Source organism: Manacus candei, unplaced genomic scaffold (assembly GCF_025592945.1).
Source record: "Manacus candei isolate 608988 ecotype Guabito, Panama unplaced genomic scaffold, ASM2559294v1 h1tg000066l, whole genome shotgun sequence".
Lineage (NCBI taxonomy): Eukaryota > Metazoa > Chordata > Aves > Passeriformes > Pipridae > Manacus > Manacus candei.
The window spans coordinates 659,002-684,057 of NW_026138114.1; the positions used below are offsets into that span (position 1 = coordinate 659,002).

Genomic DNA, 25,056 nt, shown 5'->3' on the forward strand with positions numbered 1-25,056 from the left:
CACAGCAGGACGTTAACTCCTCGTTTCCCAGGTTTCTGCAGCACCTCCATGTTTCTGCTTTCACGGGACTCAGAAAATCGAACAAACACAGAAGACAACGTGGGAAAATAAATGCAACACAACTTTTAAGGCTATGCAAAATTCAAACCATGTTCCAGGTTCCCCAGTGGTTTTGCAAATCCTGGTAAGGATCCCACCCTTCAGGAATCCTTATCCCAGGGTTCAGCAACAGAGACACCCAGGAGCTCTGGGATTTATCAGCAGGAATTAGCTGCCTCCCAGGCTCTGTGCCCTTCTGACTACTCCCAGCAGCTGTGGGATAACATTTCAGACATTTTCTCTCTGTTAGATAGCTCTTCTTTGTAACACACATCCCAAATTCCGTGTCCACGTGGTTTCTCTCCCACACGGATTCACAGCCAGCAGCACCTCTGAGCCCCCACACCTCCCCAGACCTACAGGCACCGGTGGGAAATAACCCCCAGCCACCTCCCTTGGCCTGGGAGGGGCTGTTCCACAGCCTCCTCCTCCCACCACGCTCCAGGGCAGAGCTGGGGGTCCTGCCCTGCCCCAGGGGGCTGGCAGGGGTGTTTTATATGGAATGCATCACGGAGCCCCTGATGTCCGTGCAGGGCCAGCTGGCCAGTGGCAGGTGTGCCTCCTGCACGTGGCTTTCCTGATGCTTCACCAGGCTCCTCCTGAGCACAAACCTTTTCCTGCAGAGGGGACACTGGAAAAGCCCCTCCCCCGTGTGCCTCCTCTGGTGGTTGAGGAGGTAATCCTTCCTCCTGTAGGTTTTGTCACACTCGGAGCACTTGTAAGGCCTCTCTCCCGTGTGGGTTGTCTGGTGTCTGACGAGCCACGAGTGGCAAACGAAGCTTTTCCCACAGTCGCTGCAAATGTAGGACTTGCCCCGGCCCTGGCTCTGCTGCTGGTGGGCAGGGCTGCCCCGGGCTGGGGGGGGATCCCAGCAGGCTCCAGAGGTGTCCATGGGGAAGTTCTCCTCGTTTTCAGCAGGTTCCTCCCCGCCCAGGTCCCGGTCCCAGAGCCTGGCCGTGCCCGCGGGGGGCTGTCCCCCCTGGCAGGGGGCAGGGGCAGCTCCCGGCCCCATTCCCTTCTCTCCCAGCTGGGGGTGCAGCAGAGGGAACACCCTCTCACACGTGGGGCCTGGAAACATCTCCCCTTGTCCCTGTGGAGCCTGGGGCTGGTCCTGCTGCGGGGAGTTTCTCTCACACTTGGACACACACGGCCTCTTTTCCTGAGCACTGAAGAAATCCAAGGGCTCACCAAACCCTCGGTCGTACCCGTTCCCGTTCCCAGTGCTGTTTGTTTCCATCATTTCTGAATTCCACTGACTGTCCCATGTCACTCCAGGGCTGGGATCCTTGGGAAACCTCTCTCCTGGCCTTCCTGGTGCCTCTGAGTCACAGGTGGTGCTCTCAAAGCAATCTGCTGGAGGGTCCCTCTTCCTGTTTTCATCTGAAACACAGAGATTTCGGAGTCTTTTAACTCAGGAATCCCCTTGGGAATGTCCCTCCCAGCCCACAGCCACATCATTAATACTGAGTGGGGGAACAAGTACCAGTGTCCACTAAAACAAAATCTCCAGGAAAACAGAAAGACTTTTTTTCCAATTATATTTTTTAAAATCTACATTAAAAAATCTCCGCTGCAATGTCTTAGATTCACCTTCTCACTCGGATGTCTGAAGTGGGAGGTCTGAGCTCCCTGACAGAGGGGACAGTCACACCTTGGTACTCCCTATTCCAGTGCTAAACCACCCTCTGGGTGAAGAACCTTTCCCTAAAATCCAACCTAAACCTCCCCCATTGAGCTTATCAGAAATACTGTCTGACCCCAGGAAATGTTTTTAATGAATAGCCCTGGAAACTCATTTTTCTTGCCTGAACAACAACCCAAGTGGAGTAAGATTTTTGTTATTGAGCCTTCAAAGAAAGTTACTGACTGGAATTGTGGCCAGGATAGAAAATTACCATGACTAAAGCCCACTGTCCTGTGACTCTATAAACAGCAGTGCAAAGTGAGACCCTTGGAGCTCCCAATTCCCAGAAGATCAGGGAATGTGTGTGTCCCAAACACCCACAGCTGGATGGACATGGAGCCAACCAAAGACTGTTGATTAAACACACTGTGAGAAAGAACAAGATCTGTCTGCAGAAGGGGCCTTGCAGAGACAGGGCAGCACTTTTCTGGGACAAACATCCTTGTTGTAGTTCCTGGAGATAAGCACAGCAGGAATGAGGCCAAGGAGTGGGTATGGACTGTAAAGGGGGATCAAGACATCCAAAGACCCCCAAAGCCTCTGATCCATTTCCAGAAAGGCCTGAAAAAAATGGACTGTGCATGAGAAATAATTTGCATGGAAACCCATCAGGACATGGGCCACCACTGACCATGTCCCCAAGTGCCACATTCACAGGGCTTTTATATCCCTCCAGGGATGGGGCCTCCACCCCTGCCCTGGGCAGCTGTGCCAGGGCTGGACAGCTGTTTCAGGGAAGAAATTTCCCCAATATCCAACCTGAGCCTCCCCTGGCACAGCCTGAGGCCGTTCCCTCTCCTCCTGTCCCTTGTTCCCTGGGAGCAGAGCCCGACCCCCCCTGGCTCCCCCCTCCTGTCAGGGGGTTGCAGAGCCAGAAGGTCCCCCCTGAGCCTCCTTTTGTCCAGGCTGAGCCCCCCCAGCTCCCTCAGCTGCTCCTGCTGCTCCAGCCCCTTCCCAGCTCCCTTCCCTTCCCTGGACACTCTCCAGCCCCTCCATGTCCTGTACTGGAGACCCCAGAACTGCCCCCAGGGCTGGAGGTGCCTCAGCAGTGCCAGCACAGGGATGGGCCCTGCCCTGTCACCCCATGGCTGGTACAAACCCTGCCCTGTGTCACCCCATGGCTGGTACAAACCAGGGGCCATTGGCCTCTTGCCCCCCTGGGCACACCTGGGCTCATGTCCAGCCTCTGTCACCAGCACCCCCAGGTCATTTCCCAGCTTTCCAGCCCCTCTGCCCAGTCTGGAGTGTTCCATGGGGTTCTTGAGACCCAAGTGCAGGACCCAGACTTGGCCTTGCTGACCCTCACCCCGTTGGCCTCAGCCCATCAATCCCATGGATCCAGCCTGTCCAGATCCCTCTGCAGAGCCTTCCTGCCCTCCAGCAGATCTACAGTCCCACCCTGGTATCCTCTGCAAACTGCCTGAGGATGGCTTCAATTCCCTTGTCCAGATGGTTGATAAAGACATTAAACAGAGCTGGCCCCAGTACTGAGCCCTGGGGACACCACTGGGGACTGGCCACCAGCTGATGTCACTCCCTTCCCCACCACACTCTGGGCCCAGCCCTCAGCCAGCTTTTTATCCAGGTAAAAGCAGCACAAACTTGATCTGTGCTGCCTGAGCACAGCTCTGGGCTTGCCTGAACACAAGCCCAAACCAGCACCTCAGCAGCTTCAGGCCGGCTCGAGGAGGAAGGAGCCTCTTCAGCTGACAGAACTCAACATTTTTGTGCCCAAATATTAACCAGCAGGCTGAGGTTTGTCCCAGTTTTTTGTTGCTTACAGCACAGGGCTGTGACATCTAATATAGCATTAAAAAATACTCTAAACTAGATTTACTGTCCCTGAAATCCCAGCTGAAATTCATCACTGACCTGTACTTGGATCTGCAGAGATTTCCTCCTTCTCCAAGTGCTGCTGTTCAGGGCAGCGTGGCTCCTCCTCTTGTTTAATCCACGATGAAACACCCATTGCATAAGTCTGAAATCCTGTTTGTTGGGGGGAGAATTTGCACAACTGAGAAACCCCAGGGAAAGCACTGGGAGATTTGGGAATTCACAACCACGGGAGGACACAACACGAGGAGGGGTAAATCCTGCAGTGGGGGTTTTTGCCATGGAATCCTCCTCACCTGTGTCAGGGTGTCTTGGAATGTCCTCACCCTCAGTGCCTGGCAGCTCCCTGGCATCCACCTCGTTGCCTTTCCTGGTCTGACTGGACGCCTCAGGATCACAAAACGTTTGCTCTGCTAAAGGAGAAAATCCAGGAGAAGTGTGTTGTACCTCCATAAACTCAGGATTTCACAAGGCTGAAACCTGCTCTGGGTTTGGGCTTGGTTTTCCCCCAGGCCAAGCTCCCATAAGCCCAGTTTCTTAAGGAAACCTGATGGAAAAGTCTGAAAATCCATACAATTCCAGTGGAGCCAACAGGTAGTGTTGATACCCTTTGTGAAGAGTGAGGAAAATCTGCAAAGCAGGGCAGTTTATTTGTAAAACAAAGAGGTTCCAAGTGAGAGGGCCAAGAACAGGCCCCTGGGCTGGGTGGCCTCCCCGAGGGGTCCATGGGCTGCTCCTGTAACCAGGAAAACCCCAGAAGGGAAGGGAGGAGGGAAAAGGCACCTGAAGGCTCTGGATCTGCAGGGATAGAGGCACTGCCAGAGGAATGGAGCTGAGGAGCTGCTGCAGCTGCTCCAATTCCCCCAGAGCCAGAACAGCCGGATCCTGCCTCCACGCTCCAACCACGGGCTGGAACACTGACTTTGCCTCCTCCAAGTTAACCCACTGTCCCCAAAAAGTGACTGATTTGCACTAAATATTTAACCAGTCTAGATTTATCGACTTGAGGGAAGCAAAGTAAGGAATTTAGGGGAGAATGAAACATCTGCTTGGATAAAAACCAGCCAAACTCCAAAAGTGCCACGAGAAGGGAAAGAGGCAACACCAGCCCTCACCTGTCGGGGCTGCTGGCAAGTCTGCTCAACACTTCTAAAAGATCTGGAATACAAGAAAAGAGGTGGGGAAGAAAACCCCACATAACTTGGAATTTAATCCCTCTGGTTCATTTTCTCTCCCAGGTATGCAGTTACTCACCTGGGCAGGGCTCTCCAGGAGCTTCTCCAGCCTCCTCCTCCTCCTGAACCGCAGTGCACAACTCCTCCTCTTGCTTAATCTGGATTATGCTGTCTTCTGTCAATGGGAACCACTGTTATTTTAATTCCATACCTAACTAATTCCAATTCTCGGCCCATCCCAGGCAGAGCTGCTCTGTTCCAGCTCACATTCCAGAGAACACCTCACTCCAGTTCCAGTTCCCACTGACCAAGGTCTCTTGAACAGACCTAAAATGTTGGCTGCAAAACCCTCAGCAGATATCTGAGCCTCAGAAACACATAAAACTGTCATGCAAGTGAAAACATGTTCTCCATGGCCCCGGGAGAGGACAGAGCCACTGCAATTCTTGTTCTTAAGTTTTGTTTCTCTCTTGGCACCACTGGAGTTCTGTCATTTCCTTTTCAGTCCCTCTCAGTGAAACCAGTCACAGAAACACTGGTGAGAAGAGCATTCTTAGAGAATAAGTAAGGAAATTTATGGAAAAAAGAAAACTAAAGTCTGTAGAATTATTAAGGGAAAGCAGAAGGGCCAGTGCTCTGCACCTTTACAGAATCCCAGAATGGTTTGTGTTGGAAGGGACCTTAAAGCTCATCTCATTCCACCCCTTGCCATGGGCAGGGACACCTTCCACTAGCCCAGGTTGCTCCAAGCCCTGTCCAGCCTGGACTTGGACACTTCCATAGCCTGATCAATGAGCTGGGGGAACACTTCACATGTGTTTAAAACCAACTACATTGTGCATGTTTGTGCACAATGGAATGAAAAATCCTCTTGCCAGCCAGACTTCAGACTGGAAAACCAAAATCCATCCTGCTTTGTCTGGCAGTGCAGACTCAGCCCAGGCCCAATCCAAGGGGACAGAGGGAGTGCAGCTCAGCAACCAGGAGAGGGAAAAGAAGGGAATGATGGAGCGTCCTGGGAAGGCTGGGGGATGCCTGACAGCTACGTTTGGAAGATCACACTCAGCACAGCGAGCACCTTGGAGACAGGCTGGTCATTGAATCATGGAATTGTTGAGGCTGGAAAAGGCCTTGGAGATTATCAAGTCCAACCACTCCCCCAGCACTGCCAAGGCCACCACTGGCCCACGTCCCCAAGTGCCACATCCACAGGGCTTTGAAATCCCTCCTGGGATGGGGAGGGCAGCCTGTGCCAGGGCTGGGCAGCCCTCTCCAGGAAGAAACTGTCCCAGTATCCAACCTGACCCTCCCCTGGCACAGCCTGAGGCCGTTCCCTCTCCTCCTGTCCCTTGTTCCCTGGGAGCAGAGCCCGACCCCCCCCGGCTCCCCCCTCCTGTCAGGGACTCGTGGAGAGCTCCAGGTCCCCCCTGAGCCTCCTTTTCTCCAGGCTAAAAACCCACCCAAACCGCGGACATCCCCCAGACCCGGCGGGTGCCCCACGTCCCCCCCTCACCCGGCCCGTCCCCACTCACCGCTGCCGTTCCCCGCGGGATCCCCACTCCGCTCCCGCTCCCCGCCGTCCGTCGGGGCCTGGGCGTTGTGTCCGGCACCGTCCGGGCCTGCGGAGGGGGGCGGGTGAGGGTCGGCCGGGGTGAGGGCACCGCGGGGCCCCCTCCGTCCCCGCCCCGGGCCGTCCTTACCGCGCCCCGGCCGCACGTGGCGGTGCCCGCGGAGCACGGCCCGGCGCAGCGCCCGCCACTGCCGCTCGCCGAGCTGCACCCACACCTTCTCCTCCGGCACCCGCGGCCGCGCCGCCCCGCGCCCCCCGGGCCCGGGCTGCAGCCGCTGCTCCAGCGCCCGCAGCCGCCCGCCCAGGGCCAGCGCGGCCCGGAGCTGCCGCTCCGCCCGCGCCAGGCGGGCCTCCAGCCGCGACAGCCGCGCCGCCACGGCGCGCCCCGCGCGGGGACCGGCCATGGGCGGCTGCGGCCGGGCCCTGACCGGCGACAACGGGCACCGACACCGGGCACTGGGAACCGGCCCCGGGCAGTGACACCGACACCGGGCACTGGGAACCGGCCCCGGGCACCGACACCGGGCACTGGGAACCGGCCCCGGGCACCGACACCGGGCACCCACACCGGGCACCGACACCGGCACCGGGCACCCACACCGGCACCGGCCCTGCAGCGCCCCCTGCCGGCCCGCCCCGCCCCGCGGCGCCCCCCGGCGGGAGGGCGCGGGGTCGGGAGGCACCGGGAGAGAGCGGGAATGGGAGGGATCGGGGTCCCCTCAGGGTTGTGAGGGACCTGGGATCCCCTCAGAGCTGTGAGGGACCTGGGATCCCCTCAGGGCTGTGAGGGATCGGGGTCCCCTCAGAGCTGTGAGGGACCTGGGATCCCCTCAGAGCTGTGAGAGATTTGGGTCCACTAAGAACTGCCAGGGATCAGGTTCCACTCAGAGCTGTGAGGGATTGGGGTCCTCTCAGAACTATGAGGGACCTGGGATCCTCCCAGAGCTGTAAGGGACTGGGGTCCTCTCAGAACTGTGAGACATTTGGGTCCACTAAGAACTACCAGGGATCGGAGTCCACTCAGAGCCATGAGAGATCAGGGTCCCTTCAGAGCCATGAGGGACCTGGAATCCTCTCAGAACTGTGAGGGAATGGGGTCCTCTCAGAACTGTGAGGGATTTGGGTCCACTCAGAGCTGTGAGGGACACAGGATACTCTTAAAACTGTGAGGGAATGGGGCCCACTCAGAGCAGTGAGAGATAGAGGTCCCCTCAAAGCCAAGAGGGATCAGAGATCCTCTCAAAACTGTGAGGGATTGGGGCCCACTCAGAGCCATGAAGGACCCGGCTTTCCCAGAGTGCCCTGAGGGATAAATTCCCCACAGAGCTGTGACAGCACAGGTTCCCCGAGCAATGAGGGATCAGGGTCCTCTCAGAGCTGTGAGGGAACAGGATCCCCTCAGAGCCAGGAGGGTGTGGGATTCCCTCAGGCCATGGGAACACAAGGTCCTCTATAATCATGGGGAATCGGGATCCCCTCAGAGGTGTGAGGGTTTGGGCTCCCCTCAGAGCTGTGGGGACTTGGAATCTCCTCAGCCCTGCTCCTGCTCCATCAATTTGCCGAGGAGGGACTTAAAAGCTGTTTGGATGTGGCACTTGGGGACATGGGTCAGTGGTGGCCTTGGCAGCGCTGGAGGAACAGTTGGATTTGATGGTCTCCGACGTCTTTTCAAACCACAACAAGTCCCTGATTCTGTGATTCCTGTCAGCATCACTCTACCCGTGCACAGGGACCATTTCTCCTCTTCCTCTCAGTCTTGGAAAAGCAACACATTTCTGTGCCACTTCACATTTGGTCTTGAAATCAGGGTTCAATTTTGCAATTCAAACAACACAAATCTCAAAATAGCTCTGAGATTTGGTATAAATACACGTATTTGTCTCTGAAATTCAGGAGAGATGGGCTGGAATAGGGAAATGGTGACTCACTGTGCATCATCTGGGGTATCAAAGGCAGCTTCAAGGAGGGATGAAACACAAAATACAGAAACAGCCCAGAAAAGGCACCTCTGGTTGTTTGTAGAACAATCCATGAGAGCTGCTGGAGTGATCTCAACTAAATTCAGGATGTTCTGGTCACAAGGGAATTGCAAGAGTCCCTCCACTGCTTTATGCAGCTGCAACTTTGCATCTTTATCCCAGAATACATCCTGCTCTTATAGAATTCCAGAACGGTTTGGGTAGGAAGGGATCTTAAAGATCATCCAGTTCCATGGGCAGCGATACCTTCTACCAGACCAGGGTGCTCCAACCTGGCCTTGGACACTTCCAGGGATCCAGGGGCAGCCACAGCTTCTCTGGGCAACCTGTGCCAGGGCCTCCCCACCCTCCCAGCCAAGAATTCCTTCCCAATATCCCATCTAACCCTGCCCTCTGGCAGCATAAAGCCTTTGCCTCTACGTTACCCTGCAATTTAGGGACTAAGAACATAGCAAAAATTAAGCCATAAAATGAACCAAGTTCTAACTGGAACGAAAACCACGGAGTGTAATTTCCCTTTTTCCTGTACTAAAGCAGCAAATCAGCCAGAATTTTAGGGATAGTTCAAACTCATTTGTTCCTGAGTAAGACCTGACAAAGGGGATTGTGACTGGAAGTTGGTTTCCATACCCAACAAGTAAATCCACAAGGAGATGAAATGCAGAAAGAACCCAACAGCTCCATTGTGAGATGCTGCCGTGACACCATCGGGTCAGAAGGTTGGACCTCTCTGTGAAATTTTGGTGCAAGATGAACTGTTAATTCCTGACTTAACTCGGGGAGGAAAAACTCCACTCAAATCATCTGCCTGTCTGCAGAACCCAGGGATTCCTGGATAACAACACTAAATGCTCTTCCCAATTGAGTATTTTGACTGACAACCCAAATTTTACACTGGAACCAGCAAGGATAAGCTTTTCACCGGGAAGCAGAGCTCAGGGTGACCAATAATCACGAGGTCATTATTATTTAGGTGTTTTCATGTGTTAATTCTGTTTATTTTCAAACAAAACAGAAATTAAACTTTTTTTTCTTTCTGGGCTTAACATCACAACTAAAACACTGACAACGTTTTGCTGGCAGCAGGATCGATGTGACCTGGGTGAGAATTGTATTGTGAGCTTATTTACACCCTACTTTTAGATATTCTCACCCTTCAGGCCTGTTTGGATCTAAGATAAAGATGCAGAAAACAATTCTCCTGCTCATAATATTAAAAAAAATTAAAAACAATTAAACCCCACTGTTTTTTTTTTCTAATTTGAGGACAATTTTTGCCTCTCCATCCATAAGTTATGATACTGCAGACCAGCAGCAGGTAAAATGATTTGAAAAGTAAAAATAGATCAAAAAAAAAAAGAAAAAGAAGCATTTAGAACTTGACAAGTCGACTGTTATTTTTATTAAACATCAAGTCCTTACTGCTGCAAATTTAATCAGCACTTTACAAACAGACAGAAACAAGTTCCCTGCCCTGAAGGCTCACAGGCTGAGTTTAAGAAAATATATAAAATATATAAAATATAGGAACAGTTTAACCAGAACCCACAGAAAACCACTGGGGATCTGATTGGTTCATCCACTTACTGGACAGACCCAAACTGCCTGTCAGCACATGGCAGCAATTGGCCACCCAACCCTGAGAAGTGACAAAAGGTGACACTCTCTGTCCTCACAGGTTTGATTTGGGGAAAATAATGGATAAGTGCAGCGAGAGGGGCTCACCCCACACAGACCTTCTCCAGAGCCATGGCATCCAAGACCTCGGCAGCACTCGGATGGCTGTCCCCGAGGGGATGAGCCAGCCAGCTGCACCCTTCCCTTGGAAGACACTCTGGGAGCAGCAAGGGGCAGGACCCAATTAGGGAAGGGACTAAAGCCCAATTAGTGATGGGGAAAACAAGCAGTGGGTTTAGAACAGGTCGAGCAGCGACGTCATCCCCGTGTTTGGGATGTCTCAAACCCTGGGAATTCTAATGGTTTGGGATCTGGTGAAAGCTGATCCCCAGGAACAAAACCCACCCCTATCCCAAGCTCCCAGAAGCGGGAGATGAAGGCAACTGTGAAATACAAACCCAAGTGTGAATGGAGAGGCAATTCTCCCCACCCAAGTGGCTGGGAAACCAAACAAGAGGTTTCCTGGCTCGGTTGCACTGGGAACACCACAGAGGTGGCGATGCCACCACAGGGGTGCTCAGAGGTGACAAGACCAGAGCAAATTCCCCTCAGTTACTGCAGTGCAAATCCAGAGGCTCCAGTGGAGCGTGTCCTGGCCCACATCAGAACAATCCCAAGCAGAACGTGGCCTTATCACCCTCATTCACAGCAAAGTGAATCCCATTTCAAGCATAAAACCACCCAAAGGTCAAGGATGGAAACTGCAGACAGAGAGCCATGTGTGAGGGCAAAATCATCAAACAGAGCCAATAAGGTTGGCAAAGACCTCTTGGACCATGGAGTCCAACCATTCCCCAGCACTGCCAAGGCCACCACTGACCATGTCCCCAAGTGCCACATCAACATGGCTTTGAAATCCCTCCAGGGATGGGGACTCCAGAGCCCTTTTCAGGGAGAAATTGTCCCAATTTCCAATCCAAACCTCCCCTGGCACAACTCGAGGCTGTTTCATCCAAGCAGGGATCAGTCTCCTGTCTGGAGTGTCCCTCCCCACTGTGCAGTGACTGACAGTGGAGAGGTGACAACACCACACAAGGGGCTTGAGAAAAAACATCCAAGATTTAGCCACAGCAGGGAAAACACCATCAAAACCATTATTATTGGGAATAACAGAGACAACCCACCTCACTGGTGACTTCCCTAAGCAGCTCCACTGCTCTGGAGCACAGCTCTCCTGAGGGTGCAGCCACCAAACAGGAGAAGTCCCAGGAGAAGAGCAGGTGTGCTCTGGAGGACACAGGACAGGAGCCAGAGGGAGTGGAGCCTTCTGGGCTCACACACATCCAACAGAAATCCTTCCCTGGGAGGGTGGGGAGGCCCTGGCACAGGTTGCCCAGGGAAGCTGTGGCTCCCCCATCCCTGGAAGTGTCCAAGGCCGGGTCAGAGCAACCTGGGATAGTGGAAGGTGTCCCTGCCCAAGGCAGGGGGTAGAACTGGATGATCCTTAAGGTCCCTTCCAGCCCAAACCATTCCATGACTCTGCCACAGCAGAGTTTGTCCCGCTTGTCTGAAGGCTCATTCCTGGATTCCTTCAGCTCCTGCTGTGCTCCACTCACCAGGCACAGCCCTGTGCTGTGTCCCCCTCTCTGTCTCCCCTTTTCCAGGCTGCATTCCGTCTCTCCCAGTATGAAAGTTCTCCCCCTCTCTGCTCTGGACCAGATCCCTGACAGCCACATTCCTTTCCAACTTGGCCTTGGACACTTCCAGGGATCCAGGGGCAGCCCCAGCTTCTCTGGGCAACCTGTGCCAGGGCCTCCCCACCCTCACAGCTAAGAATTCCTCCCTGATCTCTAATCCTAAAAATCAAACCTGTTACATTTTCTCTCAGTTACTTCCCCTGAACCTGCTTCTCCTGGGATCTGAGAAGTTCCCTCCAAGCAAACCAGGACCATCCCTTGTGACAGCCTCTGCCTGGTGACAGCATCACACGACCCTCATACCCCGGGACTGAAGCTTTAACTCGTCTCTTGCCTGTATCTGGATCCTCTGGGATCTCTCTGGAAGCCACCTCGTCCTCCCTGCAGGGCACTTCCCCTCCCTGGAGCTGGGACAGGAGGGCAGGTTCAGGCATGGCATCGTCTGACAAGGAACAGAGACAGGAATGTTTCCGTGCTGCATCCACAGGGAGGAACACACTCCTAGAACCAGATCCCTTGGCTACAACACCCGGGCTGGCAGCACAAAGAGCCCTTTGTGTGGCTCACCAGGAGACAGTGGCTTCCATGCCAGCAGCCAGCCCTACTCCAACCGGGAAGGACCCCGTGGGCTGAGGGAAGGGGCCTGTGCTGGCACCGGGCCCGCAGGTGACCGATGGGACAGGGTGTGACACACACCGGCCTCTCCGTGTTCCCACAGATCTGCTTCCCAGGTGTGGGAAAGCCTCCCCAAACCCAGCCAGCCTGGAAGTGCCGATAACTGACCGGAGCAGCGACACTCACCCGGCAGGACCAGGGCTTGGCTCTTCCCTGCCAGCACCTTCCTGCACAGCTCCCTCTGCCACTCCTCCAGGTTCTCCCACTCCTGAGCTGAAAAGCCAGTGGCGTCGTTTTCCAACACCAGGGTCGGGGCCTGCAATCCCAAAAGCCACACGCTCAGCACTGCAGCTGGAACACCGAGAATCCTCCTTCCTATTCATCCCAGCCACCAGGCATCAGGGAAAGAAAATTCCTGCCTTGGGGCATCCCCCGGCCACAGAGAGTAACGGCGCTTTGCTAATCCTTGGGGGCTCAATTGGGAATTCCACAATATTCTTACTTCCCCCTGTGTGGAGTCTGGTCCTGCTGGGAATCTCAGAGTTGGGAAGAACCTCCCGTTTTTGGTGGAAACATGTCAACCCGCCCTTTTGTAGGGAAAACCAGCCCAATGCAGCAATACACAGGAGCGATCGCTCCCTGCCTGGTGCCTCTGCATCCCGGCAGGATCTGTGGAATGACTTCCACGGGGGAAGGCTGCCGGGCAGAGCTGAGGAGCAGGGCAGGGCGTGTGTCCCCCAGACCCCTCAGAGACCCTTCTGTTACCTTGGGGACCTCCCCGCCCGGGGGCAGCCGCAGCACCCAGAAGTTCCTGTTCTTCAGCAGGTTCTCCATGTTCTCCAGGCGCCGCTGGAGCTGCCCGTACTCCTGGACGAGGTTGCCCAGCGCCGTCCACTTGCTCTCCAGCTGGTTCCCCAACTCTCCCATCCCTTTCTCGTGTTCCAGGTGCTTCTTCTCGGCGTTCCCGGCGCGGTGCTCCAGGCTGAGCAGGCGGGACGCGTGTGCGGCCACGCTCCGCTCCAGCGCCTGCACGGCCCCCACCACGGTCCAGAGCGAGATGCTGCCGCCGTCCAACAGCTCCATCCCCGCCCCGGCACGGACGGAGCCCCGGGAGAGGCTGCGGCACCGGAGCTGGGGGAAGGAGGGAGCGGCTCGGCCGCCGCACACCGGGGCCGCTCCGGTGAGACCCGGCCCGGCCCTCCCGCACCGGACCCGGGGCCCGCCCTTCCCCGCCGGTGCCCCCGCCGTCCCGCACCGCCGTCTTCTCTTGCCGCCAAGAAGCGCCGCTTCCGCTTCCTCCTCCTCTTCCTCCCCCGCATCCTCCTCCTCTTCCTCCGCCGCCACAGCGGCCCCCGCCGGCCGGAGCCCCGCCGTGATCGACAGCTGTCAGTCACCGAGACGGGCTGAGCCCCCCCCCGCCGGGGGTTCCGCTGCAGCGGCGCTTCCCCACGGGATCCCAGGACGGGTCCGGCCGGGAGGGACCACAATGGGGTATCTGGTGCCACCTCCCTGCCCCGGCAGGGCCATCCCAGAGCACATGGCATAGGATCGTGTCCTGATGGTTCTGGAATATCCCCAGGAGGAGACTCCACACTCTGCCTGGACAATCTGTTCAGTGCTCGGTCACCGCACAGGAACAAGTTCTTCCTCGTGTCCAGGTGGAACTTCCCGGGCATCGGTTCCTGCCCGTTCCTCCTGTGCCATTGCTGGGCCCCCCCGAGCAGAGCCTGGGCCATCCTCTGCCCCCTCCCTGCAGCCCCTGACGGACACTGGGGAGGGCCCCTCTCAGTGTCCCCTCTGGAGGCTGAACAGCCCCAGCTCCCTCAGCCTGTCCCGGTCACAGAGGTGCTCCATCCCTTCAGCACCTCCACAGGAGAATCATCTTCCAGGAGCTCCATGTCCCTCTTGTCCCGAAGAGCCCAGCCCCGTGCCACTGATCCCAACCCTCTGGAATCTGCCACTCAGCCAGCTCCCAATCCACCCCACTGCCCATTCAAGCAAGGAGCATCCCTCGAGCTGGATGTCGTGCGGGTCCCCCGGGAGCCACTTGGCCACTTCGGAGGGACCCCGGGACCCCTCCTCGGACCCTCCCGGGCTCCGCCTCCGGGGAGTGTCCGGAGCCGGGCCCTCCCGCGGGCAGCAGCGCGGGGCCATGGCGGAGCTCCGGCAGCGCCTCGAGGCGCTCGAGCGGAGGATGGAGCGGGCGGAGGCGGCGCTGCGGGATCGAATCCCCCCGGCCCTGCGGCTCCGCACGGTGAGAACCGGGATGGAGGGGCCGGGGGCACCCCGAGAGGGGCCGGGGGGACGCGATTGTGGGGCTGGGGGCGCTTAGGGGGGTGATGCGGGGCGAGGAGGGCTGGGAATGGGTCGGAGGGGTCACTTATGGGACCATTGTGGGGGCTGGAGGTGAGCTGGGGGGAACTTTGAGAGGTGATGGAGGTCGAGGAGTGCTGGAATTGGGTCGGGAGGGCACTTAGGGGGCTAATGTGGGGCTGGGGGGGCTGGGGGTGAGCTGGGGGGCGCTTAGGGGATGGTGGGGGACGAGGAGGACTGGGAGTGCGCCGGGGGGGGGGGGGGGTCACTTATAGGGCTATTGTGGGGCTGAAGGGTTGCTTGGGTGGTGGGAGTGGGCTAGGGGGGCACTTAGGGGATGGTGGGAAGTTGAAGGGCAGCCTCGGGGGGGAGGCGGTGGGGCTGTTTAGGGTTTGGGAGCGCTTTGGGAGGCTCCTTAGGGGACTGAGGTGGCTCTTGGGAGACTGAGGGTGAATCTGGGGGGCTGCCTACGGGGCTGGGGGCTGGTTGGATGTCTCCTGAGGGGGCTGCTGTGGGTTTCAGAAGACCGGGGGTGAATCCCGTGGGCTGCTGGGAGGGGGGATCTTTATGGGGATGCGAATAAGCACGGGGCGTTCCTTAGGGGGTCTTTTGAGGGGCTGCTCTTGGGGCCGTTGAAGGTCTGAGGGGGGTGTCCGGGGGTCTGGGAGCTGCCCTCTCCCACATGCCAGCCCTGCCGCAGGTGCCGGTGCGGTTCGAGGAGGTGGCGCTGCGGTTCAGCCGGCAGGAGTGGGACACCCTGGACGAGGGACAGCGGGAGCTCTACCGGAGCGTCATGGAAGGCAACTACGAGATGCTGGTGTCCCTGTGTAGGCTGTGCTTGCCCCGGGGAGCTCTCTCGGGGTCACTTTTCTGCCTCTTTGCCTTTGACTGGGATCTCTCCAGCTCTCAAATGATCCTCTCCATCCCCTGTCCCCTCCGGCAGCGGTTGGAGCTTGGCAGGGATGCGCAGGAAGGGTTAGTAAGTGCTCGCTGCCTTTTCCTCGCGGAGAACAGGGACGCTGAACCCCCTGGGTTGAAATTCCCTCTTTTCAGCCCGGGAATTCACTCTTCTGTGTTCATCCAGATCCTTGTGTGGTAGTGAGACAGGCTGTGGAGCTGCAGGAGGCGTAGACTCACAGAATCATGGAATTGCTGAGGTTGGAAAAGGCCTCTGAGGTCATTAAGTCCAGCCGTTCCCTCAGAACTGCCAAGGCCACCACTGACCCAAGTCCCCAAGTGCCACATCCACATGGCTTTTAAATCCCTTCAGGGACAGGGAGGGCAGGCTGTGCCTGGGCTGGACAGCCCTTCCCAGGAAGGAATTTTCCCAATATCCAACTTGAACTTCCCACTGAGGCTGTTTCCTCTCATCCTGCTCCTCCTGTCCCTTGTTCCCTGGGAGCAGAGTCCGACCCCCCCCGGCTCCCTCCTCCAGTCAGGGGGTTGCAGAGCCAGAAGGTCCCCCCTGAGCCTCCTTTTCTCCAGGCTGAGCCCCCCCAGCTCCCTCAGCTGCTCCTGCTGCTCCAGCCCCTTCCCAGCTCCCTTCCCTTCCCTGCACACGCTCCAGCCCCTCCATGTCCTGTACCTGGGGACCCCAGAACTCCCCCAGGGCTGGAGGTGCCTCAGCAGTGCCAGCACAGGCATGGGCACTGCTTGGTGCTCCTGATCAAACGTCCAGTCAGGAGCCTCAACAATTCCCTTCCCGTTTTTTGGGGTATTTTCCTATCCGTGAGGTAAATTTCTGGGATAATGAGGGATTCTGATGCAGGGATGGATCAAGGATGGATTTTCTTGCAGTTGTTCCTGAGGGGCTGTCCCAGGCTGCTTTCCATATTCCTCTGTGAGCTCTGCCTGCTGTTTCCTGTCTGTGTCTGTAACTCCTGTCGCTGTCCCACTTGGAGAAGTTTCCTGGGCTGGGTCTGGCTCTGTGTTGCCCGGCTGTGGGTGCACCCACAGAGTCCCTGTCCCATCGTGTCCCTGATGTCTGTCCTGCTCTTGCCCAGACTGTGCCCTGTCCAAGCCTCATCTGCTACTCTGGCTGGAAAGAGGAGAAGAGCTGAGCACGATGACGGAGTCTGAGCCAGAGGCAGCGGATGTGTCCCCAGAGCCGGCTGTAGGTGTGTGACACTGGGGTTTTTCCATGCCAGGAGCTCCTGGCTGCTCACCAGGACTATGGTTGTCCCTGCCCTCAGCCCCAGGGACTCAGAATCCCAGAATCCCAGACTGGTTTGGGTTGGAAGAGACCTTAAAGCTCATCTTGTTCCAACCCCATGCCATGGGCTGGGACACTTTCCGTAGACCAGGTTGCTCCAAGCCCCGTCCAACCAGGCCTTGGGCACTCCCAGGGATGGGGAGGTGTCCTGTGATGGCTGTGACAGCCTGTGCTGGGAGAGGTCACGGGGAACACACACTGGGACACATGGAGAGCTTGGAACCCCCCTGCCCCAGCAGCAGCTGTGTGTGAGGGATCTGACGGCCTGTGGGATGGGATCCTGTGCTGGCTCATCAGAGCTCCCCCCTGACTCCTGGGGAATCCAAGTGTCCTTGTCCTCCACAGAGCTGGCCCGCCCGAGCTGCTCCAGAGGTGATGGGATGCTGGGGGCAAAGACAACAGAGCCTGGTGAGGGGAGCTGCAGGGGACCAGAGGAGAGCAGGAACCTGGTGGAGGAAAGCGGGAACTTGGTAGAGGAAAGTGGAAACCTGGCAGAGGAAGGTGGGAAGCCATTAGAGGAAGGTGGGAAGACATCAGAGGAAGGTGGGAAGCCATCAGAGGAAAGTGGGAAGCCGGCAGAGGAAAGTGGGAGCCCAGCAGTCCCGGAGAACTGCAGCACACGTGAGTGCCTGGCAAACCCCACTGCTGCTGCGAGGGGTCCTGGACCCCTGCCCAGCTGTTTCTTACCCACCTTCATTGCTCCTCCTGCCCTCACAGCCCCCATCCCTCTGGAAGCTGCTGTCCCAGGGGATCTCAGCCAGCCATCCCCGGCCCCTTCCCATCTGCTCTCTGCCTGCTGTCGGGAAGCAGTGGATCAGAACCAGTCTCCATCACCTCCCACTGCAGCAGGTACTGGGGCAGAACCTTTACCCCTCCTTGGGACTCTCTTCAGGCCTGGGGCTTCCAGGAAAGGGCTCTGGCAGCAAATCCTGTTGCCAGCCTTGAAACCCTTTGGGATGGGGCACGGCCTGCCTGGACAAGCCCTTTTGTGGCTTTGGACTTCCTTGTCCTGCCTGAGTGGTGTTTGCCACCTCAAACTACCCCTGGGTTATCTGCAGGGGTGAGCTGTGGCTGTTCCTGGCTTTTGCACAGTGCAGGGATTGAGCTGGAAGAGGAGAGCAGGGCTGGGATTTGTGCTGGCTGCTGGCTGGGAATGGGTTGGGAAGTGAGGGAGGGCGGGAGCAAAGCTTTTTGCTGTTCATGCCTCAAAACCGTGTGGAAAAGTGATGTTTGGGCTGTGAAAAATTCCCAGCAGACACCGAGGTGGGGATCCCAATGGAGGTGCCACAGGAGGAGGTCACTGTGGAGAAGCCGATAGTGCCTGGAACATCCTCAGAGGGTGCGGAAGAGGAGAAGGGTCTGGAACAGGAGGATGTGAAAGATTCAGGGAATGTTGGCCAAGGTCCAGCGGCTGACGTTCCCAAAGGACCAGGAAAGGTAGATTCTGGCCCAGAAAAGCCGGAGAAGGGCTCCTGCATGGGCCGGCCGGCGGGCTGCCAGCGAAATGCCACCCGGGAATTCTACTCCTGCCCCATCTGCAGCAAACGCTTCCTGCTGAAGATCAACTTCCTGATCCACCAGCGCAGCCACAGCAACTCGGTGCCCTACGTCTGTGTGCACTGCGACCGCAAGTTCATGTCCAAGAAGAAAATCAGGCGGCACCTCCGGGCCTGGGCGGCCAGCGGGACGTGCCAGCCCTCCGAGCCGGAGCCACGTCCCAGCCGGACCCCGTGTCCGACCTCCCAGCCCCAAACACAGGTGGCCAAAGGGACATGCCAGCCCCCGGATGCTCAGGTGTGTCCCAGGCAGGTGCCGTGCCCGACATCCCAGCCCCAGGCCTTGGTGCCCTACGGGACCAGCCAGCCCTTGGAGCCAGGGGTGTGTCCCAGCCAGGTGCTGTGCCTGACGTCCCAGCCCCAAATGTGTGTGGCCAGTGGGACCTGCCAGGGCCCAAAGCCAGAGGAGTGTCCCAGCTGGACACCGTGCCCAACGTCCCAGCCCCAAACCTGGGCAGCCAACGGGACCTGCCACCCCTCAACGCCGGAGGTGCGTCCCAACCAGGTGCTGTGCCCAACATCCCAGCCCCAAACCTGGGCAGCCAACGGGCTGTGCCAGCCCTCAGAGCCAGAGGTGTGTCCCAATCAGACACCGTGCCCACCATCCCAGCCCCAAGCCTGGGTGGCCAACAGGACCTTCCAGGCCTCAAAGCCGGAGGCGTGTCCCAGCCACACACCCTGGCCAACGTCCCAGCCCCAAACCTGGGCAGCCAGTGGGATCTGCCAACCCCCGAATCAGCCAGAGGTGTGTCCCAGTCAGACACCGTGCCCGGCCTCCCAGCCCCAAGCCCTGAGCAGGGACCGTGGCACGGTGTGGGAGAAGCCCAGCCCTGCCAGGTGCCCGCTGTCCCCCGGGAAAATGCTGTACACGTGCAGCGAGTGCCTGGAGAACTTCTCCAGCCAGAGCTTCCTGACGGTGCACCAGCGCCAGCACTCCGGCCGCCACCTCATCCTGTGCCCCTGCTGCAACTGGAGCTTCACCTGCATCTCCGACTTCGTCCGGCAGCACTGGGCACACGCCGGTGTCCGGCCCCACCAGTGCGGGATCTGCCAGAAGACCTTCAAGAGGTTCTACCACCTCAAGGTGCACCGCAGGACCCACATGCGGCAGAACCGGCCGCTCACCCGCGCCGACCCCGTGCCCATCCCGGCGGGAACCGTGCCAGGAGACGGGGTGGGAAGCCAGGGTGTGACCTCCAAGGGGTGCTGTGCTGCTGCTGGACCTTGAGGGGTCCTCCCGGGAGTGGGGGGCTGGTCTTGGACCTCAGGGTGTACTCTCAGGGATGGGAAGCTGCTGTGGGACCTTGAGGTGTCCTCTCAGGGATGTAATGTTGCTGATGGACTTTGAAGTGTCCTTTCAAGAATGGAATGCTGCTGATAGACCTCGAGGTGACCTTCCAGGAATGAGATGCTGCTGATGGACCTTGAAGTGACCTCCCAGAGATGGGAAGCTGCTTATGGACTTTGAGGTGTCCTCCTGGGCACAGGAAGCTGCTGCTAGACTTTGAAGTGTCCTCCCAGGGATGGGAAGCTGCTGTTGGAACTTGACGTGTCCTACGGGGAATGGGATGCCACTGCTGAACCTCAGAGTGACCTCCTGGGACTGGGAGGTCACTGCTGGACCTTGAAGTGACCTTCTGGGGATGGGAAGCTGCTGTGGGCCTTCTACTCTCCTCCCCTCTACCTCTGCAACCTCTCCGACTCTCCTGCCCCCGGGGCAGAGGGAGCCCCCCCTGCCCACACCTGGGGGGCTCCTTGTTTCCGAGCCATGATGTAGCAGGTGGGATGCCAGGAGTGGGTCCCTGTTCCGGAGAGTGCCAATAGATGCTGTAGAAACCAGAATGCTGAATGTGGATTCCTTGGGGGGGGCTCTGGGAGGGTCCTGCTGGGCCTGGTGGTGAGGGGCACCAGGAATGGCAGTGGGGGTGTCCCGGTGGGACGGGATGGGGTGAGGGACGAGTGAGAATGGAGCACAGGGTGGGGCTGTCATCTGGTGCTGGGGGGCTGCAGCTGCAGTCCCAGTCTGAGATGGGGATGGGATGGGGGGTCCGGCCAGGCCTTGGCGGGCACTGGGAATGGCGGTGGGGCCTGCCATGGGGTGCAGTGGGAGAGTGACGAGGCCGGAGGAGCCCCGGGTGCGGGGCAGTCGCTGGCACGGGGGGCTCGGGGGCGGGAGGTGGGGATGGGGCGGGGCCGCGGGTGGGCGGGGCCGCGGGGGCGTGGCCGGGGCGTGGCTCCGCGCGGTGCCGGCAGGGGGCGCTGCGTGCTCGCGGCGCTGAGGGGCGGCCATGGCCTGGCGGGGCCCGGCGGCGGCACCGGCGGGACCCCCGCGGGCACCGGGAGCGCCCCGCGCCGCCCCGCCCCGCCCGCCGCCCCCGCAGCACCGCCCCGACTGGCCGCCCGAGGACTGGCCGGGCCCCGGCGGCGGCGGCGGGGCGGCCCCGGCCATGGCGGCCCCGTGGGCGGCGGCGGAGCGGCGGCTGGAGCGGCTGGAGCGGCGCGTGGCGGGGCTGGAGCGGGCGGTGCGGGCCGGCGGGGCCCGCCTGGCAGCGCTGCTCGGCGACAACGCCCGCCGCCTCCGCCGCCTGCAGAGACAGCTCCGCCGCTGCCGCTGCGGGGCCAGCCGGGCCCCCGCCGCCGCCGGGAACGGCAGCGGGAACGGCCCGGAGCGGACACAGGTGACCGCCACGGGAATGCGCCCCGCGGAACCGGGAAGGGCCCGCGCGGTGAGAGGGACTGCCCCACGGGGACAGGGATGGGATCCGGGGAGTGGGAACCTGCCCCAGGGAACGGGGACAGGGACCCGGGAGATGGGGACTGGGACGGGCCCATGGGGACAGGGACGGGTCACAGGGAATGGGGACAGGGACGGGACCCGGGGAATGGGGACCAACCCCAGGGAGTGGAACAGGGACCCGGGAGATGGGGACAGGGACGGGTCACAGGGAATGGGGACAGGGACAGGACCCAGGGAATGGGGACCCACCCCAGGGAGTGGAACAGGGACCCGGGAGATGGGGACAGGGACTGGCCCATGGGGACAGGGACGAGACACGGGGAATGGGGACCAGCACCAGGGAATGGGGACAGGGATGGGACCCGGGGAACAGGGGCAGACTGACAGTGACAGGGGCAAGCTCTGGGGAACGGGAATGGGAATAGAGATGAGTTCATGGTGACAGGGATGGGGAAGGGGAATGGAGATGAGCCCGAGGGAATGGGAATAGATGAGTTCATGGTGACAGGGATGGGGAAGGGGAATGGAGATGAGCCCGAGGGAATGGGAATAGATGAGTTCATGGTGACAGGGATGGGGAAGGGGAATGGAGATGAGCCTGAGGGAATGGGAATAGATGAGTTCATGGTGACAGGGATGGGACCCGGGAATGGGGATGGGAATGAGCCCACGGTGACTGGTCTGAGGGGAAACACCTGAGCCTCACTGGGATGTCGGGGAATGTCCCTCATGACACAGCTCCGTCTGTAGGAGCTCCGGACCCTGCCGGGCTCTCCTGGAGCACCGGTAGGGCTTGGGGGGGATGAGGTTGGGATCCCTGTGGTGGAGCCTCCCGTGCTTCCAGGTGCCAGCGGTGGGCGAGGGTGAGGCGGCCGTTCTGCCCGAGCAGGAATGGGGGAACACGGACAACCAGGAGCTCCACGGGATTGCTGTGAAGGGGAATTATGAGGCCACGGTCCCTCTCGGGGAGGATCAGTCAGATCATGTCAGAGGCATCATCATCCCTGGGCTGATCCAGCTCCCGAGCCCTCCCCATGTGGAATGTGGGGGGATTCCAGGTAACTTGTCCTGAAGCCGGTGTTCCTGCACCATTTTTTTTCTGGGATATGGGCCATACATGGACCACCAGGCAGGGATTTGCTGCAGAGAGTCCTAAATTTTAGTTCTGATTAATTTTGGGCTAAAATTTTAGAGGCAGAGTGTTGGACAGACACTTCCTGGGAAATCCCATGCCTGGTTTGACTGACTCTGTCCTGTGTGATTGGATCATCCTGAGAGCCCAGGACTCCCCTTTGGCTGAGCCTCACCATCAGTGTTCATCCATCACTCCCTCCTTCCCAGGGCCTGGAGATGCCGATTCCAAATCCACGCTGCTGCCACCGGATGAGGACAGGGAGGATCCCGGGATCCCTGAGCTGCCAGAGAAGGGAGCGGTGATGGGACAGCTTGGTGACGGTGAGTGACAGTGGGGGGTGCTGAGGGTGGGCACCAAGGACCCACTTGGACTGGATGGGGTCTGTCAGGATGGAAAATGGGAAGCAAGGCTCAGAGGGAGTGGCTCTGGGACTGGATGTGCCTGTGGGTGGATTCTCCCTCCTGCTCCGGGGAGGTTTTGCTTTGATCCTTTTCCCTGGATTCGCCCACTTAAACTCCACCATTCCTGACAAAGTTCCTTCCAGGATGGAGGACTCTGCAGCTCAGCTTTGCCTTCATTTTCCCTCTGGTTTGGACTCTTTGTGAGGATTGTATTGTCAGTCCATTGTGTCCCTTGTGTCCAGCACGTCCAGGGCAGTGGTGGAGTCCCCATTCCTGGAGAGATTTAAAGCCGTGTGGATGTGACACTTGGGGACATGAGTTAGTGGTGGCATTGGCAGTGCTTGGTTAATGATTGGATTTGGTGATCTTAGAGGGCTTTATAACTTCAGTTATTCCATGATTCCATGTCTCTGAGGTCCAACAAGCTGCCCTGGAGTCCCCCTCTTCCCAGTAAAACCTTCCTTTTGTTCTTTGCCGGTTTGCTCACCAACAGGTGGTGGGGAAGCTCCTCTCCTGCTCCCGCTCTGGAGCTGTGGGCATGGGAGAACTTCCCTTCCCGGGCATGAACTGCTGTGTCCCCACAGGTGAGATGATCGTGATCAAGAAGGAAGAGCAGCAGCCGCCGGAGGACGGGGCCGAGCTCCTGGCTCTGCCCACGGCCCCTGCGGAGAGGCTGGACGAGGAGGGTGCCCTGAGCCAGGAGCAGCCAGTTCCCTGGGAGAGCCACGGCGTGGCCGGGCCGAAGGCGGCCGGGGCAGGACTGGGGGAGTTCTCCCTGGGGGAGTTCAAGCCGGTGGTGGTGCCGGTGGAGGCTCACCCTGCCCCAGGGCTGCCCTTCCCCATGGAGCACGTGCTGGGCGCAGGGACGGAGCAGCCCTTCGCCCTTCCCCAGGGAATGCCGCTGGGAGAAGACCCCGGCGCCGAGGGGGCCTCGCCGCAGCCCGGCTGGGAGCAGCACGATCCCTGCGCCGCCGGGGACGATCCCAGGGCGCTCCCGCCGGGCTGGAAGAGCGTCCGGCTGACGCGCAACCTCCTGGCGCGGCAGCAGAGGAAGAGCAACGGCTCCTTCATCTGCTCGTCCTGCGGGAAGAGCCTGGCGCACCACGCGGCGCTGCTGCGGCACCAGCGCCTGCACACGGGCGAGAGGCCCTTCCAGTGCCCGGACTGCGGCAAGAGCTTCAACGAGAAGTCCAACCTCAACAAGCACTACCGGATCCACACCGGGGAGCGGCCGTACCGCTGCCCCTCCTGCGGGCAGGGCTTCGTGCAGAAGCACCACCTGCAGAAGCACCAGCGCATCCACGGGCCGCCGCGGGGTGCGTGGCCGGGCCGGCCGGCGCGGGCCAGCGCCGCCGGGGAGCGGCTCTACCGCTGCATCGAGTGCGCCGAGAGCTTCCCCCAGAAAGCGTCGCTGGAGGAGCACCAGCGCCGGCACACCCAGCAACGGCCCTTCCAGTGCCACGGCTGCACCAAGAGCTTCCGGCACCGGCAGTCGCTGAACCACCACCAGAAGGTGCACGCCGTGGCCGGCTCCCCGGCCGGCAGCTTGCCGGGACACAAGCGGGAGCTGGAGCCCTGCGAGGCTCTGGGCCAGGACAGTCGGTAGCCAGAGGGATGGAGGAGGGAAGGCAGCTGGGGTCACATCGCCCAGGGACTTGTGGCACCGCCGGGGGCTCCAGGAGGAGGTGACAGAGGAGGAGGAGGAGGAAGGAGGAGGAGGAGGAGGAGGAAGGATGTGCTGCGTGAGCAGGGAAAGGCCCCCAGGGACTGGTCACGAGGCAGCAGAGGAGGGTCAGTGGCTGGAACCGAGCCAGGCGGTGCCGCTGCCCCGTGGATTCAGGGGAGGAGTGGCTGTGTTGGGTCTCGGGGAATGGTGGAATTCAGGGTTGTTTGAACACTGCCAGCCTGGACAGAGGTGGCCTGGGAGTGGTCGCTGGCCTGGGGTGGTTGATGATCTGGGAGTGGTCAGTGTCCCCAGGGTGGTTGGTGGCCCAGGGCTTGTCAGTGGCCTGGATACACTGCGGGGGGCTGGGCTGCGGTTGGAATCAGTGGATGAACCAGGAAGAGACTTGGATAAAAGACTCGTGGTCTCCTGTTGTGCTCCAGGGGGTGGGCTTGGGAGGTCAGAGGGATGGGGGTCACCACCTTCCTTGGGGGGAGGGAGGGAGGAATGTGTAGCTGCCTGATGGGAATTTGGAATGGTCCCACAAGAATCCCCCACAGAATCCTCTGTAGGATCTGGGCACCACGGGACTCCCTGGCAGTGCTGAGGGACTGCCCCCTGCCCATGGCATCCCCCTGCCCATGGCAGCCAAGGCTGCTCCATCCCCTGCCCTTCCCTGCTCCCCTGGGCCGCTCATCCTTCTGCCTCTGGAGGCTTCGTCCTTCCTGCCCGGGGTCCCAGGGGCTCTATAGGGATGGAGCTGCCAGCAG

The 25,056-nt window shown here is 59.3% G+C and overlaps 2 protein-coding genes across 4 annotated transcripts; one reads left to right on the plus strand and one right to left on the minus strand.

Moving 5' to 3' along the window:
- Nucleotides 1–108: 108 nt before the first annotated feature.
- Nucleotides 109–13,526, minus strand: LOC127479325 (zinc finger protein 212-like). Of its 3 annotated transcripts, none has more exons than XM_051806136.1 (8): nucleotides 13,035–13,526; nucleotides 12,456–12,585; nucleotides 11,989–12,096; nucleotides 6,324–6,410; nucleotides 4,871–4,966; nucleotides 3,913–4,026; nucleotides 3,656–3,769; nucleotides 109–1,479 (listed from the first exon to the last, which is right to left on the minus strand). In XM_051806136.1, exons 1-8 carry the CDS (start codon nucleotides 13,350–13,352, stop codon nucleotides 593–595), a joined length of 1,854 nt encoding a protein of 617 aa, XP_051662096.1. In that variant the 5' UTR covers nucleotides 13,353–13,526; the 3' UTR covers nucleotides 109–592. The 3 variants fall into 3 exon arrangements, with proteins under 3 accessions (XP_051662096.1, XP_051662095.1, XP_051662097.1); XM_051806135.1 differs by having other exon boundaries at nucleotides 3,913–4,029; nucleotides 13,035–13,524; XM_051806137.1 differs by lacking the exons at nucleotides 11,989–12,096; nucleotides 12,456–12,585; nucleotides 13,035–13,526 and adding an exon at nucleotides 6,492–7,074 and having other exon boundaries at nucleotides 3,913–4,029.
- Nucleotides 13,527–15,440: 1,914 nt separating this feature from the next.
- On the plus strand, nucleotides 15,441–24,706 carry LOC127479304 (uncharacterized). Its single transcript, XM_051806051.1, has 10 exons — nucleotides 15,441–15,557; nucleotides 16,586–16,699; nucleotides 17,140–17,415; nucleotides 17,512–17,643; nucleotides 18,047–19,575; nucleotides 20,732–21,076; nucleotides 21,932–22,145; nucleotides 22,429–22,542; nucleotides 23,208–24,308; nucleotides 24,346–24,706. The coding sequence occupies exons 1-9, from the start codon at nucleotides 15,545–15,547 to the stop codon at nucleotides 24,227–24,229; spliced, it is 3,759 nt and encodes a 1,252-aa protein (XP_051662011.1). The 5' UTR covers nucleotides 15,441–15,544; the 3' UTR covers nucleotides 24,230–24,308; nucleotides 24,346–24,706.
- Nucleotides 24,707–25,056: the final 350 nt, after the last annotated feature.

Bases quoted from the DNA above. Each gene is read 5' to 3' on its own strand.
- LOC127479325 (XM_051806135.1), bottom strand. From the start codon at position 13,352: ATGGAGCTGTTGGACGGCGGCAGCATCTCGCTCTGGACCGTGGTGGGG. The intron at 12,586-13,034 runs GTAACAGAAGGG...TTGGGATTGCAG, and splicing joins CGGGCGGGGAGGTCCCCAAG to GCCCCGACCCTGGTGTTGGA. The intron at 12,097-12,455 runs GTGAGTGTCGCT...GTTCCTTGTCAG, and splicing joins CCAAGCCCTGGTCCTGCCGG to ACGATGCCATGCCTGAACCT.
- LOC127479304 (XM_051806051.1), top strand. The intron at 21,077-21,931 runs GTGAGAGGGACT...CCGTGCTTCCAG, and splicing joins AACCGGGAAGGGCCCGCGCG to GTGCCAGCGGTGGGCGAGGG. The intron at 22,543-23,207 runs GTGAGTGACAGT...GTGTCCCCACAG, and splicing joins GATGGGACAGCTTGGTGACG to GTGAGATGATCGTGATCAAG.